This window comes from Eulemur rufifrons, chromosome 16 (assembly GCF_041146395.1).
Source record: "Eulemur rufifrons isolate Redbay chromosome 16, OSU_ERuf_1, whole genome shotgun sequence".
In the NCBI taxonomy this organism is placed as follows: Eukaryota; Metazoa; Chordata; class Mammalia; order Primates; family Lemuridae; genus Eulemur; species Eulemur rufifrons.
In genome coordinates, this window is record NC_090998.1 from 96,234,590 (window position 1) to 96,252,653 (window position 18,064).

At 57.5% G+C, this 18,064-nt stretch overlaps 1 protein-coding gene across 5 annotated transcripts; it reads right to left on the reverse strand.

Moving 5' to 3' along the window:
- Positions 1–411: 411 nt before the first annotated feature.
- MLC1 (modulator of VRAC current 1) lies at positions 412–16,878 on the reverse strand. 5 transcript variants are annotated; one of them, XM_069490796.1, is made up of 11 exons: positions 16,699–16,878; positions 15,661–15,750; positions 14,204–14,257; positions 13,841–13,942; positions 9,480–9,581; positions 9,008–9,079; positions 7,143–7,259; positions 5,947–6,003; positions 5,076–5,198; positions 1,734–1,898; positions 412–486 (listed from the first exon to the last, which is right to left on the reverse strand). In XM_069490796.1, exons 1-11 carry the CDS (start codon positions 16,876–16,878, stop codon positions 412–414), a joined length of 1,137 nt encoding a protein of 378 aa, XP_069346897.1. The 5 variants fall into 5 exon arrangements, with proteins under 5 accessions (XP_069346897.1, XP_069346899.1, XP_069346900.1 ...); XM_069490798.1 differs by lacking the exon at positions 15,661–15,750; XM_069490799.1 differs by lacking the exon at positions 13,841–13,942.
- Between the last annotated feature and the right edge of the window lie 1,186 nt (positions 16,879–18,064).

Consider the following 18,064-nt stretch of genomic DNA (forward strand, 5'->3'; position numbering starts at 1 on the left):
CACAGGGAGCTGGGTCAGGGTGGCGCGGGAACTCGGGTCTAAGTCTGCCCAGATACTGACTCCCGGAGACCTGACTCCAGCCCAGCTGCGAGGGGGTGGGAAGCCGCGCTGGGACCCTGCGCACCAGCCGGGCTCTCGGCAGGCAGGACCCACGCCCCTCCTCAGCCCAGGGAGCCCGGGCCGCCGGGCAGCACGGGACCGACTGGTCTGACACAGCACAAAAGAGCCAACCCCTTGCCTATTTCAAAATTAAACTACCGTAAGACGAGAAAAGGCCACCTCGCAGCCTGCTCTGCCCTCACAGGAGGGAAGCACGTGTTAGAAGGTGGCACCCAGAGGGCAGCCAGCGTCTGCGCAGTGTGGTGCGCTGCGGCCAGGCCCACACCGCGACTCAGTTTCCCTGTGCTGTAGTCACTGGGCCATCTGCACCACCACGGCTCTCCACGCTTTCTCCTTGTCAAACTCCTTTGCGGGGCTTCTGGCCACCTGTGACCAAGACAGGAAAGCTGTTACGTCACCAGGGCTGCCGGTGTGGCAGGAAGACACACGCCGCCCAGCCACAGGCAGCACCGGGCACTCTCGCGGCTTTACAAGTTTTCTCTGAATGTGAAAGAAGGGGAGGAAACATCCCCTGGGCCTCTAGGAGAGAGAAGAGGCCTCTTCTCCACTATCTGGGAGTCGCCATGCCCCTTGCACGGGGCTCTGGAGGGTCCTCTGCGGTGCAGAGCCTGGGGGCATCTTCACTCAGCCCACGCCCTGGTTCCAGGGGGGAGGCTGCCCAGGTGGGGGGCATGTGCTGAGGACATCGGGGCCAAGGTGACCAGACGCCCCCAGATACGAGGGGCAACAGCGCCAGCCCCGGCGTCCACCCTGAGCCCCAGGAGTCCAGTGAGAGCAGTACGAAGCCAAGTGGCTCTCCTAGGGCCCGGGGACTGCCATCCCAGTGGGCACGCTGACCACAGCCAGGTAACAATGACAGCAGAGCCATGCCGTCAAGGAAGCAGGGGTGAAGGGAGTGGCACCAGGACAGGGTGGAGAGGTCGCCTGAGAAAGGGCCCAGGGCATGAGCGTGTCCCCAGGCCGCAGCGGGCACAGCATGTGGGGAGGCTGGCAGTGTGCGGAGCCCAGGCAGTGGCCGCCTACCTAGGGCCACACCTCCCGAGGGCGCCGCGGGGCCCAGAGGCCAGGCCAAGTGTCCACCCGGGCACTCGGGGCACCGCAGGCCTTCATCACGGGCACTTGCACCTGAGGCAGGGGCAGGTTTGCCCGGGGACAATCCCAGCGGGCAGCTCGCCTTTCAGTTGTGGGGGCGACAGGCAGGGCCTGAGGGGACAGTATCATCCAGGTGGCCATGAGCCTGGCAGAGGGACAGCATGACCTCCCTAGCCTGCCAGCCAGAGGTCACTGACACCCCATCTGTAGGGACTCACACACCAGGCTGGTGGTGTCCCCTGCCCTGCAGAGCTGGTGTCCCCAGCAGGGAAGGAGACTTTGGAGACGTCCTGGAATCCTTGAGTCCTATGTTTGTAACAGCAAAACCGAAACCATTGAGTCCGTTACGTTTTCCAAGAATGGGTTTGGGTTTGCCTAGTTGTTTTTTTAAAAAAACGAATTTTTAAAAAAATATTTTACTTCCTCAAGATTTTTCTGTGGTGTTCTTAAAACCCCAGAGTGGCAGAGCAAGTCCTGAAGGACTGGGCAGGCGCCAGTGCTCGGGTCTGGGAGCCACTCACCTCCCCGGCCGGGCGCTCCTGTGGGCCAGGCTGGGCGTCCCAGGACGCGCCCTGCAGCCTGGCGCTGACCTTGAAGCTCACGCACTGGATGGCGGTGCCCGTGTTGAGACTGGCCTGCAGCAGCAGCAGCAGCATCAGGAGGAGCAGGAGCAGGTCGTAGGACTGCTGTGGGCAGGGCGTGCCGTGAGCCGGGCCCTTCGCAGGGGCCGACGGGCCCAGAACCAGGCGGCGCACAGCGCTGGCTGTGGGTGTCCCTGTCCCCCCGCCCCCTCCTGCCCCAGCCACCACAAGGGTCCGTGAGGGGACCGGCAAAACCACCTGTGGCCACGCCAAGGCTGTGCGTATGAGGCACAGGGGATGACAACCTTCCAGGTGTGTGAGCGGGAGACAGAGTCGGCCCTCGAGGGCCTTGAGCAGAAGGCGAGAGGGGCAGGGGTCCCGGCAGGGAGCTCGGGCCGCCCCAGATCCACTGAGCAGCTGGGGGAGAGGAGGGGGCTGGGCAATGCCTGGGCCAGAGGGAGCCGCTGGGGAGGGCAGGAGGAGGTGCTAGGGGCCCAGCCGGGGAGGGCACAGAAGAGCCTGCGAGCCCAAGGGTCAGAACACCCTCAACGCACCCAGAACCCTCCGTGCGCCACATGGGCGTCCTGCCAGCGCTGGACCCGGGAAATACGAAGCAACTAATTGTTAACACAAAAAGGAACCCCGCACTTTCCAATGTCACGGAACAAACAACTCTTCTCAAGTTAATTCATAAAGTTAAGGTGGTCCCAATAAAAAATAGCAACATTGGGCCAGGTGTGGTGGCTCACGCCTGTAATCCCAGCACTCTGGGAGGCCGAGGCCAGAGGATCACTCGAGGTCAGGAGTTTGAGACCAGCCTGAGCAAGAGCAAGACCCCGTCTCTACTAAAAAAATAGAAAGAAATTAGCTGGACAACTAAAAATATATAGAAAAAATTAGCCAGGCATGGTGGTGCATGCCTGTAGTCCCAGCTACTCAGGAGGCTGAGGCAGTAGGATCACTTGAGCCCAGGAGTTGGAGGTTGCAGTGAGCTACAGTGATGCCACGGCACTCCAGCCTGGGCAACAGAGTGAGACTCTGTCTCAAAAAAAAAAAAAAAAAAAAAAAAAAAAAGCAACATTGCAGTCTCCAGAGCAGGTATGTCGATTCCAAAATTCGTACAAAAAATCCAAGCTACAAGAGAAGAGCACTTAGTAAGTGGGCCCCCGGCCCTGCCCGACGCTGAGCATGTGGTGAACCCGTATGAGCAGCGCAGGCTGCGGGGCGCGTGGACGGCCTGCGGGAAGGAAGCAGGAAGAGAGAGCAGAGACAGACCCAGACGAGGCAGGGGTTTCGTGTGCGATAAACTCCAGTGGACACACGTGTCCCACGCTTTCTAATCATGCCTTGAAATCAGAAGCAATTAAGGAAAAGTATCGATCAATTTAGCTATATAAAAACAAAAAAGCTTTCACATGACAAGAATCACGACAAACAGAACAAAGAACAACTGCCAGGCTGAGGCCGCCTGGGCATCTCCCATCACAGTGGCGGCTCCGTCCCCCCGATGCCAGAGCTCTTAAAAGCCGCGGGAGACGGGCGGAAGGCCTGAGCAGAGCTCACAGGAGAAGAAGTGCAAACGCCCTGGGCACAGTCAAAGGTCCTCGCAGTCACGCGCTACAAAAGCTCCTCGAGGCCCTCTCTCCGGTGGGGCAGGGGGGGTGGGGAGGCGAGGGGGGAGGCAGTGCTCTGGGCCCTTGGCAGGAGGGGAAACGGGACATTTTGGAGATGAAACTATTAACACATTACAGATGCGTCCACCCTCTGCCCCGGCAGTCTCTCTCCTGGCTGGTTATCCTAAAGACACGCCGCAAGGATTCACGAGGAAGCGTGCACACAAGGCCGCTGGAGGAGTCATTCACACCTGCACATGTTGGGAAATGACGCACTTGCCGCCGCGAGGACGGGCTGGGTGGCTGGGCACGAGTGCAGGGGCAATGAGAACACAGAGCTCCGATGCCCCCAGGCCTGAGGAAACGCCTGGATAATTACTGAGCTAAAAAAAAAAAAGCAAAGTGCAGAATAGCGATTGCAGTGAGCAACCTGTCTTGTGAGAAAGGAAGAAAAATAGTGACGACACGGTGGCCTGTGAGAGGAACAGGTAGAGCAAGGACCGCAACGTCTCTGAGTCCACCTTTCATGTGGTGTTGGCTCTTTGAACTGTGTAAATCTTTATGTATTTTAAAATACCACAAAAGGTGGGGGGGAAGTACCAAACCCTAAAAAGGAACACAACCAGCAGCCATGACACCTCATGGCGTGTCAGGTCCAGGTGTCGACACACAGACGACGTGTGACTGTCCCTCCTGGCACGGTTCGTGTTGAAGGCAGGAAGGAAGCCTCCGCTCACTCAGCTGTAGCAATAATGCTGGAAGTATGAACAGTTACATGCGTAGTGTGAGACAAAATCAAGTAGTGAGATATTAAATGTTACAGGAAACAAGATTTTTGGAATGGGGGGCAGCAAACAAAAAAAGTCCAGAAAAAACCCTAGAATGTTAAATGTGAACTGGAAATACCAGTATGAACTCGTGGTGGTTGAGAACACATGTATTTCCCGCTCCGTCCACTGGGGCAGCTGGGAGGCGCCGATGCCGCAGAGCAATGGGCGCAGGGCCCGGCTGTGGGTCCCGGGAGGGCACCGGCCACGTCGTGGGGGGGCAGAGCGTGCGCATCCAGGAGGACAGCGGGGCGGTCTTCCCTCTGCCACACCTGGTCTAGCCGCAGTGCCTGAGCCTTACGGAGAGAATTACCCAAAACTGTCAAAAGACTGTACAGAAGTCGCCTCTAGAAATAGGTTCAAACTTGGAAAGGCTCAAAGTCACAATCTCAAATCTCTTCAAATTCATAAACGTAATGCAATTGCAGTAGGAATCCCAACAGCGTGTGGGCAGAGAACACCCCAGATCCAGGGCCGGGGGACGGGGCACAGTGGCCGGGAGCAGCTGGGTGGACACCAGGGGAGAGCTGGCCCTGCCAGGCAGCGAGGCAGGATGGCCAGGGAACAGGGCGGACTCACCTGGTCATCCACACGGAAGGAGAAACGAGGCCCCACCTCACGCCACGCTAATGCCAGCACCACCCAGAGCAGGCTGTGCAGAGCCAATGCTGCTGGCGGCTGCCGCCTGTCCCTGGCCACCGCCTGTCCCCCACCACCGCCTGTCCCTGGCCACCACCTGGGACAGAGCCCACATCCCCACGAGCCCCTCCCTCCGACGCGTGCCAACAGCACAGCCGCACCGTGTTGCTAGAGAGTTTAAAATGAAATAAAAGGATACATACTTTTATGGCTGGGGGGTAATCTGTGAAAGTCTCCACGATCCTCATCACGCTGAACGACAAGTACCCGGAGGCTGTGGACAGCAGCGGGGCCGTGAGGCTGGTCACGGCGATCAGCACCTCCACCTGGCAGAGAGCAGGCGTTGCTGGCCGGCCCTGCGCCTGGGCACCTCCGCAGGGAGGAGGCCAGAGCCCGCGCCTGCCGGCAGCAGGAGCCCTGCCGTGTGCGGCTGTGCTGAAACCTTTGCCCATTGACTCAAGGCAGAGCGTCACGTAAGTTTTTTTAAATGTGCGCACAATTCTCCACTCTTGAAAAAACAGCACTCTGCACGGATCACCCCTTCATGGGTGACACCTGGCCCTCTAACCTCCCTCAGATCTCCCCGAATTGTGGAGCGATGCCCACACCAAGCCTCGGAAACAGGCCACAGGCCCCGGCGTCTGGGCTGTACATTATGCCCAGTGTGGGCTCTCGCCTTGCGGGCACTGAGGCCTCAGCTCAGCGGCAGTCACAAACACAGGACGCATCAGCCTTGGGGACTGGGCCGCCCGTGCCCTTTGCTTAGGCTCAGGGAGCTCTGACCGTCACACCAGGAGTTTCATCCAAGACAGGGCGGGGTCCCCGGAGCCCACAGACAGTCCTTCTGCGCCAGCCTCAGCCCGGGTCCTCCTCGGGCGTCTCCCCCCACACCCTCCTGTGGCTGCGTCCAGCTCCCCAAGGACAAGCTCCCCGAGGTCCCTCCCCCCCAGCCCCTGCCCCGCCCGGGCAGCCCCTGCCTCCTGGTTCCCAAGGCTGCAGCTGCAACGTGGCTGTGGGGGAGATGGCCAGGCCGTGGCCCAGCCTGCGGGTACCAGGGGACAAGCCCTCACCTACCAGACACCTGCTGGGACATTCTGCTGTCACGTGACTGGCGATGGCACTTGGAAAACACTAAGAGGAAAAGGAAACATCTCAGAGGCAACGCTCCAACACGTGCTCTCCCGTCTGGCACGCGTGTCCCTCCCCCTGGGCTGCCTGGCTCTGCAGGGCCAGTGGGGGCCGTGTGGTCCTGGGGGGGACGGGGCTGTGGGGATGCAGACGTCCTCCTGGAGGTGTGAACCAGAAATGAAACCCTGAGCCCTCTGAGGACCGAATGGGCCCCTCCCGGCCAAGGGGGCCCAGAAACCCCTTAAGAACGAGGTCCCTGCCCTGATGCGGTGGGAGGATGAAGCACAGTTGGGTGTATGGTTTCCCTTCTCCTGTAGCTTGCGGGGTACGTGTATCTGACCACCCCGCTCAGTGCAAAACCCTGCTCCCTTCTGTCTCTGACGGGAGCGCCTGGCTCTGGCCGGGCTCCGCTTCCCGCTGGGACGCAGCCCAGCAGGCTGCAGCCCTTGACGAGCAACGAAGCTCTCCTTTCGCAGAGCACAAGCCCTGTTAGGTGTTTCAGGGGCTTTGTGTGCTCTGCTCCTCAGCCGCTGGTGTGAAACGTTCAAGCCCACAGGAAAGCTGAAAGGACAAACGGTACAGGGAACCTCGGAAGCCCCTGGAGTCTCCGAGTGCTGACATCTGGCCACAGCTGGGCCGTCCGTGCTCTCGCAGCCCCACGCCTGGACCCGAGTGTGGGCTGGGCCCGGGGGACGACCTGTCGTGCTCATGCAGCCCCTCCCCCGAGACGACGCGGATTCACTGGCATCATCCGACACAGTCCGTGTTCAGATTCCCGCAATTGTCCCGATATGGCTCTTTTCAGAGCCGTCTGTTGGTTCCCGATCCAGAGTCCAACCTGTGGTCACACCGGAGATCCCGTGCTGGTCTCCACTGGTGGGGTGGGGTCCCTTGGCCCCGTCACCCCATGCTGGGCACAGGCACGTCGCTGCAGACCGGCCTGTTAGGGTTGGCAGCTGCTTGTTCAGGGTTAGACTCTGCGAAGCCTCGAAGCCTCGGAGGGGTCGCTGCAGCTCCTGGGGCAGACGGCCCCTCCCCCAGCCCGGCCCAGCGAGGCCTGGTGACCTCGTGACCCTTGTCTCCCACGGGGAGTGGCCTGAGCTGTGGCAGAAGAACCAGGAGACCAGCCAGGGTGTACTCACAGCCACTAAGATCCAAAAGAATGTCACCGAGAGGTGGGGGCCCGAGACCGTGTCATCCAGGTTCAGAGCGATGATCCCCCCGAGGACGGCGGAGACACCCGCGATCACCTCGACGACCTGGAGGGTGACAAGGGACAGCGTCTGCTCGAGAGGGCCTGTGCCTGGCCCTGGGAAGTGGGGATGACCCCAGACACCCCAGGGTGCAGGTCGTGGCTCGGTGGCTGCCCCAGACCAGCCCCTGGGGGAGTGGGTGGGAGCCCCCGGCCCAGCCCTCACTCGCTGGCAGCAGTGACTGCCCACGTCGCTCTCCTGACGCAGAACCTCCGGAGTAGAGATTCCCTCCCGCTCCTGTTCCCCACAGAAACCTGGCTGAGGCGCTGACCTGACAGGGTGGGGCGGAGACACAGGACCACCAGAGGTCCCAGCCCTGCCCCCACAGGAAGACTGGAAAGGAAGCAAACGCCCAAAAACCCTGCACACGTGGAGAACAGCCGTGAGGTCCAAATGCAGGGCTGGGGCACGTGTCCGGGTGGGGACGTTTGTCCCCTCGGAGGGCACAAGACCCCGGGTGGACAAGTGCGACGGCATTCCCGCCTGCGAGATCACGACCACAGAACGGAAAACTCCAGAAACGGAGGCCGCCTACGAGGGACGGCAGTTGGGCCACAGCAGACGGCGGGACAAGTAAACGCTCAGGGAAAACCGATGCCCGGACTGCGAGGAAACTGGCAAACGCCTGAAAGCCCTGTCAGAAACAGACAGTCCCTCCAGAACCCCCTAAAGGAAAGGACGAAATGCAAAAGAAAGGGGAGCAAACAGGACTGGAGGAGGCAGACAGGAGGCTGCACCTTTCGCAGTGAAGCGCCGGCGTGGCAGGGGCGGGTGACCCGTTACCGACAGCCTCTAAAACAACACTGGAAAATGCTGAATTTGCAATCCAAAATTAGAGGGGAAAGGAAGGAAGGAGCTTCCACCAATTCCCACGAAGGCGGAGGGACAGGGAGCAGAGAGGAAAAAGCCCTGGGGAAAATAGAGAACAAAAAAGATGCTGGAAACAAAGATGACTAAGTCGGCAAGCACTGTCAAAAGGGTTACGGAGAGAATGAGAGACGGGATCAAGAGTGAAATGCAGCCACGGCCACGCGCTGTCTGTGAGACACAGCAAACACGAGAGCCAGGACAGCTGGAGGGAAGGGAGAGAAAGGTCATGGGGCAGGTATCAGCCAAAGGGTCACGGACGCGCTTAAACCCACTAACACGGACTTCGCGGCAAAGGCGTCACGAAGATACCACGGGTCACTGAGGGCGATGACAGGAAGTCACCAGGGAGCGGCTCTACACGCACGTAACCAAACACGCCAGGAAGCCACTGCGTTACAAAGGGAAATCGGTAGTGCCACACCCGGGCACGTTCCTAACAGCTCATGCGCGGACAGAACCGGTCGGCCAAAGACAGAAAAACAGAACGGGCACAAAAGACACACATGGGTAACAGGAGAGCGGCCACGTGACTTATCCTTGGACCAGGACGCTGAGCGTGAAGGGGACGCTGAGGGCTCAGGGATTCCCTGGGGACAACAGTGTCAGCCAGGACACCCCTGTGACCATACCTATAGTGATACCAAGCCCTGTCCCCTGAAACCTAAGGAACACTGGCACCTTTTAAGATCAGGTATTTTGTCACCAACGATAGCAATAAACGGACTGAAGTCTCCCTGGCAGATGAGTTACACGCTCACGCCCACAGTCTACGTGGCCGTGTCTTAGTCATCTTGAGAAATAAATGTGATGCTTTATTCCAGCCTCAACCCCCACCTCAATAAAATGAAATAAGAAGAGGAAAAATAAAGATGAGTTTCCCTTACCGAGTAGGACTTTAGGACCCGAGCAGGAAACGTCACTTCCTCCACAACACTGGTGGTGTTGGAGACAGAACCCTAGAGCGAGACAGAGCATCGTCACACCCAGCCCTGCAGGCCATGCGGCTCCGCTCTGCTCTCCCGCCCAGCCCCCGCGGGCAGCGCACCCGCCGGCCTGTGCTCGGAACGCAACGTGACCCTCTCACAGTCACCAGCGGATCTCAGGCTTGAGGAGAAAGTCCCCTGTACACGCAAGTGTGTCAGCTGCCGTAATCCCAGTTCACGAGGTGTTTTCAGCAGCTGTTTCTCCTCGTGATTCTGCCGGGGCCGCACTCGGGGAGTGGGGGGGGGGGTGGCATCTCGCCTTCGCCTCGCAAGGCCACTGACACCCGACCTCCCACCTGCAGGTGAGCAGTGACGCGCTGGCCCTGGGGGACGTCCCACCGCTCTGTGGCGCGGGGCCAGAAGCTACACCCACCTTCTTTTTCTTGCAGAACTCCTCGCTGGACCGAGCAGAGACGATGACGGTGGCCGCCATGAGCAGCTCCAGCAGCAGCAGCAGGATGAGGTTGAAGTTGATCTGCGAAGGAGACGCACTTCAGCCGCCGCGCCCTCCCCCAGAGCTGTCAGCCCGGCTCGCGGACAGGCCCGTGCGGGGCCCTAGACCGTGGTCGGCCGCCTTTTCTGCCCAGGGCCAGCGGTCAGGCCTGCTGGACTCACACGTCTCTGCCTCACGTGCACCTCTGGGGTTTCTTTGGCTTTTTAACCCACCGTTGGCTCAGAGGCCGGACCAAGGCAGGCCGAGGGCCGGAGTCTGCCGACCCCCAACCTAAGCCCCCCTTGTTCCCACGCAAACCTGCACACAAACGTCTGCGCCGCTCCCGAGTCATTGCCAGACACTGGAAACACAGTGTTTGGGGTGTTTGTGATGCAACTAGTCTAGGTCTTGACTGGGTTGCTTTGACGTAAATCTATGCCTGTGCTAACATTCACAGAGCTATGTGTTTTACAAAGGCTACTTATCTGGATGATAATTCAAAAATAAATTTAAAAAAGAAACAATGTAGCCCATATTTAACTAACAACAGAGCCTCAAAATACATAAAATATTAGTAACAACTCACAGAACCACAGGAGGGAATAGACGAACCAACAAGAAAGGGCACGATAACCTCGATTCCAAACCCAGGTGAAGGAAATAGGCCCCTTCACTCGGGAACGGCGACACACACACCCCGAGTTCAGCGCCGGCCGGTCGGCGCACCAGGACGCTGGGAAGACGCCGCTGCGGGCAAGAGGGGCCCCTCAGGGGTCCAGCACCAGCCACGGCCACCAATGCAGCTCACCACGCTGATTAACCAGGTGAGGAAAGGCCTCATACAAAAAAGCAACTGCTATATCAAACTCAACACATATTTACGTTGGTTTTTTTTTGAGACAGAGTCTCACTCTGTTGCCCGGGCTAGAGTGAGTGCCGTGGCATCAGCCTAGCTCACAGCAACCTCAGACTCCTGAGTTCAATCGATCCTCCTGCCTTAGCCTCCCAAATAGCTGGGACTACAGGCATGTGCCACCATACCTGGCTAATTTTTTTCTATATATATTTTTAGTTGTCAAGATAATTTCTTTCTATTTTTTAGTAGAGATGGGGTCTCGCTCTTGCTCAGGCTGGTGTCAAACTCCTGACCTTGAGCGATCCTCCTGCCTCGGCCTCCCAGAATATTAGGATTATAGGCATGAGCCATCAAGCCCGGCCTCATATTTATGTTTTTAAAATAAAAAACTCACAGCAAACCTGACGCTGAAGGGAACATTTTTAACTTGGCCAAAGTTATGTATCAAAAAGTGAATGGGGCCGGGCGCGGTGGCTCATGCCTGTAATCCTAGCACTCTGGGAGGCCGAGGTGGGCGGATCGTTTGAGCTCAGGAGTTCGAGACCAGCCTGAGCAAGAGCGAGACCCCATCTCTACTAAAAATAGAAAGAAATTATATGGACAGCTAAAAATATATATAGAAAAAAAAATTAGCCGGGCATGGTGGTGCATGCCTGTAGTCCCAGCTACTTGGGAGGCTGAGACAGGAGGATCGCTTGAGCTCAGGAGTTTGAGGTTGCTGTGAGCTAGGCTGATGCCACGGCACTCACTCTAGCCTGGGCAACAGAGTGAGACTCTGTCTCAAAAAAAAAAAAAAAGTGAATGGACATGTTCAGATACATTCCAGGAAGGCCAGGAGTGGGACAGGGAGACCCAGGCATACACTACTGTCTCACACAGTCCCGGGAGCTCGGCCAAAGCTGTAAAGAAAGGAAAGAAAAGAAGAGACGTAAGGTTGGAATAGGAATGCTGAAATGCAGAAGACATGATCTCCAACACAGAAAAACCAACATAATCCCCAGAAAAACTATAAGAATAAGAGAGTTCAGCAAAGTTGCTGGACACAGAATCAACTGGCCGGGCGCGGTGGCTCACGCCTGTAACCCCAGCACTCTGGGAGGCCCAGGCAGTAGGATGGCTTGAGCCCAGGAGTTCAAGACCAGCCTGGCAATAGCAAGACCCCGTCTCTACAAAAAATAGAAAAATTAGCCGGGCATGGTGGTTGACAGCCTGCCAGACAGGAAGGAAGGAGGGAGGGAGGGAGGAAGGAAAAAGGAAGGAAGGAGGGAAGAAAGGAAGGTCCACTTTGGAAAAGAAGGGCGAAGGGGAAAAGCAGGAGGGACGTCCCCGACAGGGCTCTAAGGTGGGCTGCAAGCCCTCTCGGTAGGGAGCGTGGTGTCGCCTGGTACCAGAAAAACCCACAAGAGCCGGCAGCAGAAACATTTCTATCAGGAATTTAATATACTACCCAAAAGCAAGTCCTTCCTGTGAACAAGACAAGCTGGGTTTAAAGTGCGGGCCATGGACAGGTACGCAGCCCCGCGGTGGGGTGGGCAGGTGGGAGACGCAAGGAGAGACGAGCTCTGTGGCCAGGCGCCGTCTGGGGACAGAACAACCACACACACTTCCCAGAGGACCCCTGGGGCTATCCCCCCATCCAGGCTCAGAGGATGTGGGGAGGGGCTGACAGGGAACCCCCCAACAGGCTGCTCAGAGACACATCTCGGGTTTCTGTTACATGGCTCACGTGTGTGCTTAGGCGAGATGCTGCTTTTGGGCACCAGTGGTTCAGACGTGGCTCCTAAGGTTTGTCCACGTGGCTTCGGGTAGCTGACGCTCAGTCACTGTCGGAGCTCGACAGGGACCCTGCCCCCGGGGGCTGATTCTGCTGGTCCCTGGCCACACTCCCAGTGGGAGGCAGGGTGGGCGTGGTTCCAGGTATAGTTCCCCATTTATTTATCTGTTCCGTCTTTCATCCTGTAATTGTGGGCACCTGCCATGTGCTGGTGCTGCTCTGGGTGGCAGACGTTGGTTTGGGTTTGGAATTTTCGCGCTGACAGGTGGTGCCGCTCCGCCCTCCTCCAGCACCTTCCCGGCTCCAGGTGTGCGAGCAGGTGCTCTCCGGGGTCTTCACAGAGCCTGAGCATCCTCAGACGCAGGCCTGCAGCGGGGCGTGGCACGGCTCCCGCGGCTCTGGCTGGAGACCTGGTTCTGCCCGTTTCCCTGACGGGACTGCGGGGCGCCCTTCCCGCCCCCGGGGCCCTTCCTCCATCCCAGGGGACTCCGTCACCCTTTTCCTCGGTATGTGCTCCTGTGTCGGGGGAGGACAGAACGGTGCTCCCGGCCGTGCCTCAGCCGTGCAGGTCTGGGGCAGGACCCAGGTGATGGCGTCACCGGGCTGACCTGACCCAGGGACGGTTCCTCTGGCTGCGCCGAGACCACCCTGCTTAGGGGGACAGCCTGCAATAACTCCCGGCTGTGGGGAAGTGCACCCCCACGCTGCTCCTCAAGGGGGCTCCCTTCCCTGGCCCGGGGGCTGTGACTACGGGGCGTCTGCTCTGGGCCCCCGACAGGACCTCCTCTCTGCGACTCCAGGTCTCGTGCATGGTCCAGTCCTGCATTTACTGAGGATGTCTCTAACAAGAAAGTGTCATAATTTTCTACCAGTCTTGCAGATCTTTTGCTAGATGTATTCCCAGGAACTCTATATGTTAATTCCATAAAATGATATCTGTATTTAAGTTACGTTTTTGATTGTTTGTTGCTGGTGGAAACAATGTTGTACATTGATTTTCACACCCAGCGACCTTGCTACACGCCCCCCACAGTCCCAACGGCTACTTCAGCAGAGGATCAACCCTTCTGCACACAATGGCAGTTTGGGTTCCTCGTGAGTTTGATACAGCGGTTGCTTTTTGGTTTTCTTGCCTTACTAGACGAGCTAAGACATCCTCAGAGCCACCATGTGCTTTTCCCGGTCTTAAAGAAAGTGTTCAACATTTCACACAGAGCCGGAGGCTTTTTATGAGGCATCTCTGATCAGGTCCTGGTTTGATGTGAGATTTTTCTCTTTTGGTGTCATAATTTAAATGACAACATTTTCCCATTTTTCTTACAGGTACGTAAGACGACTGTGTTTTAGGATCAACGGCAGTGCAGAGTTGATGGGATACACCATTATGTTACTGCGGATTTTTAAGCAGTGTTTCAAAAGACATGTTAAAAATATTGTGTATCAATAAACCCACCAGAATCAATTAAAGGAGTCCAAGAAAGTCCATCCTTTTCTTCAGCAGCGTCAATAACATTCTCAGTGTTTGCTGAACTCAAGCACCATGACAAACACCGTACGTTTCTAACTTAACAAACCACCTCACGGTCACCCACGGTGGAGCCACCGCACTGGTGTCCCTGCAAGACCCAGAGCGTGAAACCCGCGTGGCCACGGCACGGTGCGGTCACTCACGTTTATTGCTGATGGGTTCAGGACGAGTTTGCATCCAAACCATATTAAACACGTGGTGGTCACAGCAAACGTGGAAACGAACAGTATCTGAAAATTAGGAATCTGAAAAACAGAGCAGGAGGGGTTTTGCTTCCTTGAATTACTAAAGAAATAAGAGTAACATCACACCAAACTCCAGGTCGGTAACTCAAAGTAGTCAACACCGTGCCAGGTGAGAATCCGTCACAGGATTCTCCCCACCCCTCTTGCAGGCAGGGGGCAGGGCGGGGGGCCCTACAGTCTCGGGGTGACCTCTGGGACCCTCCCCCCCCCCCCCCGGCGCCCACCTGCCGGCCGCGGAGGACTGGCCGGGGCCGGACTCACCGCGTTGACGTTTCTCCTGGAGACGGCGAAGCTCACGAGCGCTGAGGGGACGCACTGCAAAGGAACCAGAGCGGGGAGCCATGGGTCCCCCGCACCCCTGCAGGCCACAACCGCCACTTTAATAAAACGTAATGTTCAAGTTTCCGGAATGATCCGAATCACTTCATCAAAACATGAACTGCCAGTCCACCTGACGCAGGGGCTTTGCTTGACATAGAACAGCCCCCAGATGCTTCAAAACAATTTATTCTGAGAAAAGTTTTTATTTTTCTGATGAGCTAAAAGACATTCGATAACGACCACTATTCTAGCTGGACACGGTTCGAAGCCCAGAATGTAACTATGAAAGCACAAGGCCAGGACAGTCTTAGCTGAAGAGTTACCCAAAAAGGAAAAAGAATCTGCTTAGGGCGTTCTTGTCCCGCTGCGACCCTGAGACCAGGAGTCAGGGCCAGGGAGCAGGGCAGCGGCCGAGGTGGGCCCAGTGGGCCAGCTGGTCAGGCCGTGGACCCCAGCCCCGGCAGCAGGGAGCCGTCTGAGGGGCAAGCACAGCAGTGTCAGGTGGGAGGCAGGGGACACCCACAGTGGCCTGAGCGGGTGTCAGTCGGGTGGGGACAGACTCAGCATGGAACCCACCCAGGGGCCTTGAGGGCCGAGGGCTGGGGAGAAGGAGGGCAGGGAACGAGCAGGGACAGAGGCAGAGGCTGGGAGGGCTGTCCCGGGGGAGGACAAAAAGCCTAGGAGAAGGTTCCCAGAGCACAGCAGGGAGAAGCGTCACATTCCTTTAAGGAGTTTTGTTCTGAGAGGGCAGAGACCCAGAGACCCAGAGACCCGGGACACAGGGTGGGGCATGGGGTAAAGGAGAGCATGTGTCTGCTTTGGTTTTGAGACATTTGGGGACACAGTCACCAACCCTGTCCTTGCAGGTGGGAAGGCAGAAGCGGGAGCCTGGGGCATTGTGCCTGCGCTGTCATCGGAAGCAGGGCTCCCCAATGACACACACGAGACCCCAGGAAATAGGGTGCTCTGTGCTCCAGCTGGCCGGGCCCCTGAGAGGCAGGGGCAGGGGTGCTGGGGGGCAAAGGTCAGTGGCTATCTCTGCTCCCCTCCCGAGAGGACTGGTGGGCACCCCTCATGGGCCCCACAGAGCTTCAGGAGGAGGTGGGGTGCAGCCCCAAACCCCAGGGCAGGTTCCGGCCGGCTCCCAGGCCAGCGGAGCGAGACACAGCCACGTGCTGGGGTCAAAGTGCTATTCTTGCACAGGCACCTTCAGGGTAAGATTCAGACCTGCTCCGTCAGTAATTCTCAAAAGTGGTAAATCCTATTTGAAACCAAAGTCACACAGAGATTTTGAATGAGGAACAAGTGACAGAAACCTGCAAATCTCAGAGAAAGAAATTCAAGTGGGCGACAGTGAGCTTGGGCACCGTCAGCCACAGCTGGGGAACGTTGCTTACGGAACCTGCCGCGCAGCGTAGGTAATCCATTTCCGAGGGGAACACGTTCCCCAGGTAGAGTGAGAACCCCGAGGTCACGAGAAGGCAGCTCTGGAAAAGAGTAATATAAATTCAGGGTAAGACGTGGCCCTGCCTCCGACGTCTGAGGAAGAAACACTAACCCTGTGGCCGCACCTGGACAGCTCTGAGCCCAGCGCCTGACCAGCACCAGCTGTCCCTGGCCCTGGATCCCGCCCGGCCTGGATGCCTCCCTGCAGGGCAGACACAGCCCAGAAGTGGACTGGCCTCCCCCAGAGTCAGAGCACAGACTCCACCCTGATATTTGGGGACAGAAGCCCGTGGGGGGGGGGTCTGTCAACACTTAAAGCAAGACATGGAGCCTCTCCCCAGAAGACACCCAACACATGCGATTTCAGGGGCTTCAGGACCCACTCCCAGGCAGCAGCCTGGGAAACGATGCCTGTCCCACTGCTGCAGAAGCTAATCCAAGCTGACAGCTGGGAAAGGACCCCGAGAGTCAGTGGCCATGGGCTGGGCACAAGGGTGTTGCACGGGCAAGGCCCTGGCAGGAGGCAGGGCTAGCTCTTGGCACACTCAGGCCAAAATGACGCCGATCATCTAGGTGTCCCCGTATCTGTGTACACGGGAAACGTCCCAGGGCCCCAGGGAAGACCCCAGGTGCTCGGTGCTGCCCTGCCTGATCCAGCCCTGTGGCCCCTTTCCAGGTGACGCCTCCTGGACCTCCCCCAAGAGTCAAGGGTCGTGGAGGCCACCCTGGCCCAGTGCATAGCCCTGTGGGCTCAGTGTGGCCCCGGACTGTCCCTCCCTGGGGAGACTCAGCCACAGTCTAGAGGCCAAATCAGGACCAGTGCCAGATACTCGGGAATTGAGAAAAATAATTCCGAGAATACATAAAATAAACAGGGCGGCAGCCAGGGCTGCGCAGCAGCAGGGTGGATCTGAGCGCCACGCCTCCCGCCCCACCTGGGAAGGGCACCCAGGCCAGGGGACCCTCAGGGACCAGGTCGGGCTACTCACCCCCATCAACACGGAGAAGACCCCCGCCTTGTCACTGAGGCACGGGGGCACCCTCTTGGACAGCTGCAGGTCGCTAGGCTCCGTGTCCGCCGTGTAGCCCACGGGGTGCGGCCGTCCCCGCTCCAGCGTGGGCATCCGGTCATAGGCCAGCTCCTCCCTGAACGGCTCCTCCCGAGTCATGGCCCTGGGGGACAGCCAGCCAGAGTGGTGACACCACGGCCGGAGCTTGCAGCCAGTGTCACGAGTTGTTTATGACATTATCATCGCCTTTGACCACTCTGAAAAAACTTCAATTAAAATAAGTTGTTTTCAAGAAATCCTTTCTTAACAAAGAAATATTGCTCACACTGGAGTGCTGCAAATTTGAAGGAAGAAATAAGCATTTAATTCTGAAGGTGAATAAAATCACTTTCCTCATAAAACAAACCTCAATGTTCTGGATTCAGGGCAGTTTTAGGCTTTAAGTTTAGCCTCATTGATCCCGGGCCTGCAGGTATGCCTTTCGACTCCCACTGGCAACTCCGTCTGCAACCCCAAGACGCTGTGGACTCAGCTGCTCCAGGTGGAAACTGAAGCAGAGATTGCAAATCCTGGGAGTGCTGCTCTGTGGGTGAGGGGCTTCCAGCAAGAACTATTCACAGGGGAACAAAAGCTCAGCAAAACGGCTCCTAAGCCAGGGGCAGCAGAACCACTTCCTGAATTTCAATGAGGAGATGCATTGAGTGGATCCTAGAAACATTCCGCGTTGGTTGTTATTCGAGTTGGTTGTGTAACCACTGGCCCAGAACAGTCTTAGCCCAGCTAGGAAAGGAAGGGGCCTCCCGGGTTCCATTCACCGCAGGTCTCGGGTGCTGGCGCCACGGTGGGTGTCTCAGAAGAAAGAAGTGCACCTAGGAATAGAATTCCACCAAGCACACAATCCTAGCAGGCCCTGTTTCTGAAACAAGTGACTTTCTGTTCAAAGGTCTTGTGCTTCTCTTCAAGCAGCCTTTTTCTGTCCCCCGTGACCACACGATGGAAGCTTCCTTCACATAAACATGCACACACTCACTTGGCCGGCGTGGCCCTTGGCCTGCTCAGGATTCTGCCCTGGCGGTTCCTGTGGGCAGCCCCAGTGGCTGGCAGTCCCACTGCACCCTTTATTTCTGCTCAGCAAGCAGAGAAAAAGGACACGAATGTGTCACCCAGAGACACTGGCACCCTGACAGTTACAGCCACAGATGCTTTGTGCACATTGTAAAAAGGCTGAAACCAAAGTGTTCTGAAAAATCAGCTCCTTAAACCATGAACACACATTAAACATGGGCAGAGTCCTCAGGTTTCAAATCATGATGTACTCCATTGTCTTAGTCTCAACTAAGCAAGA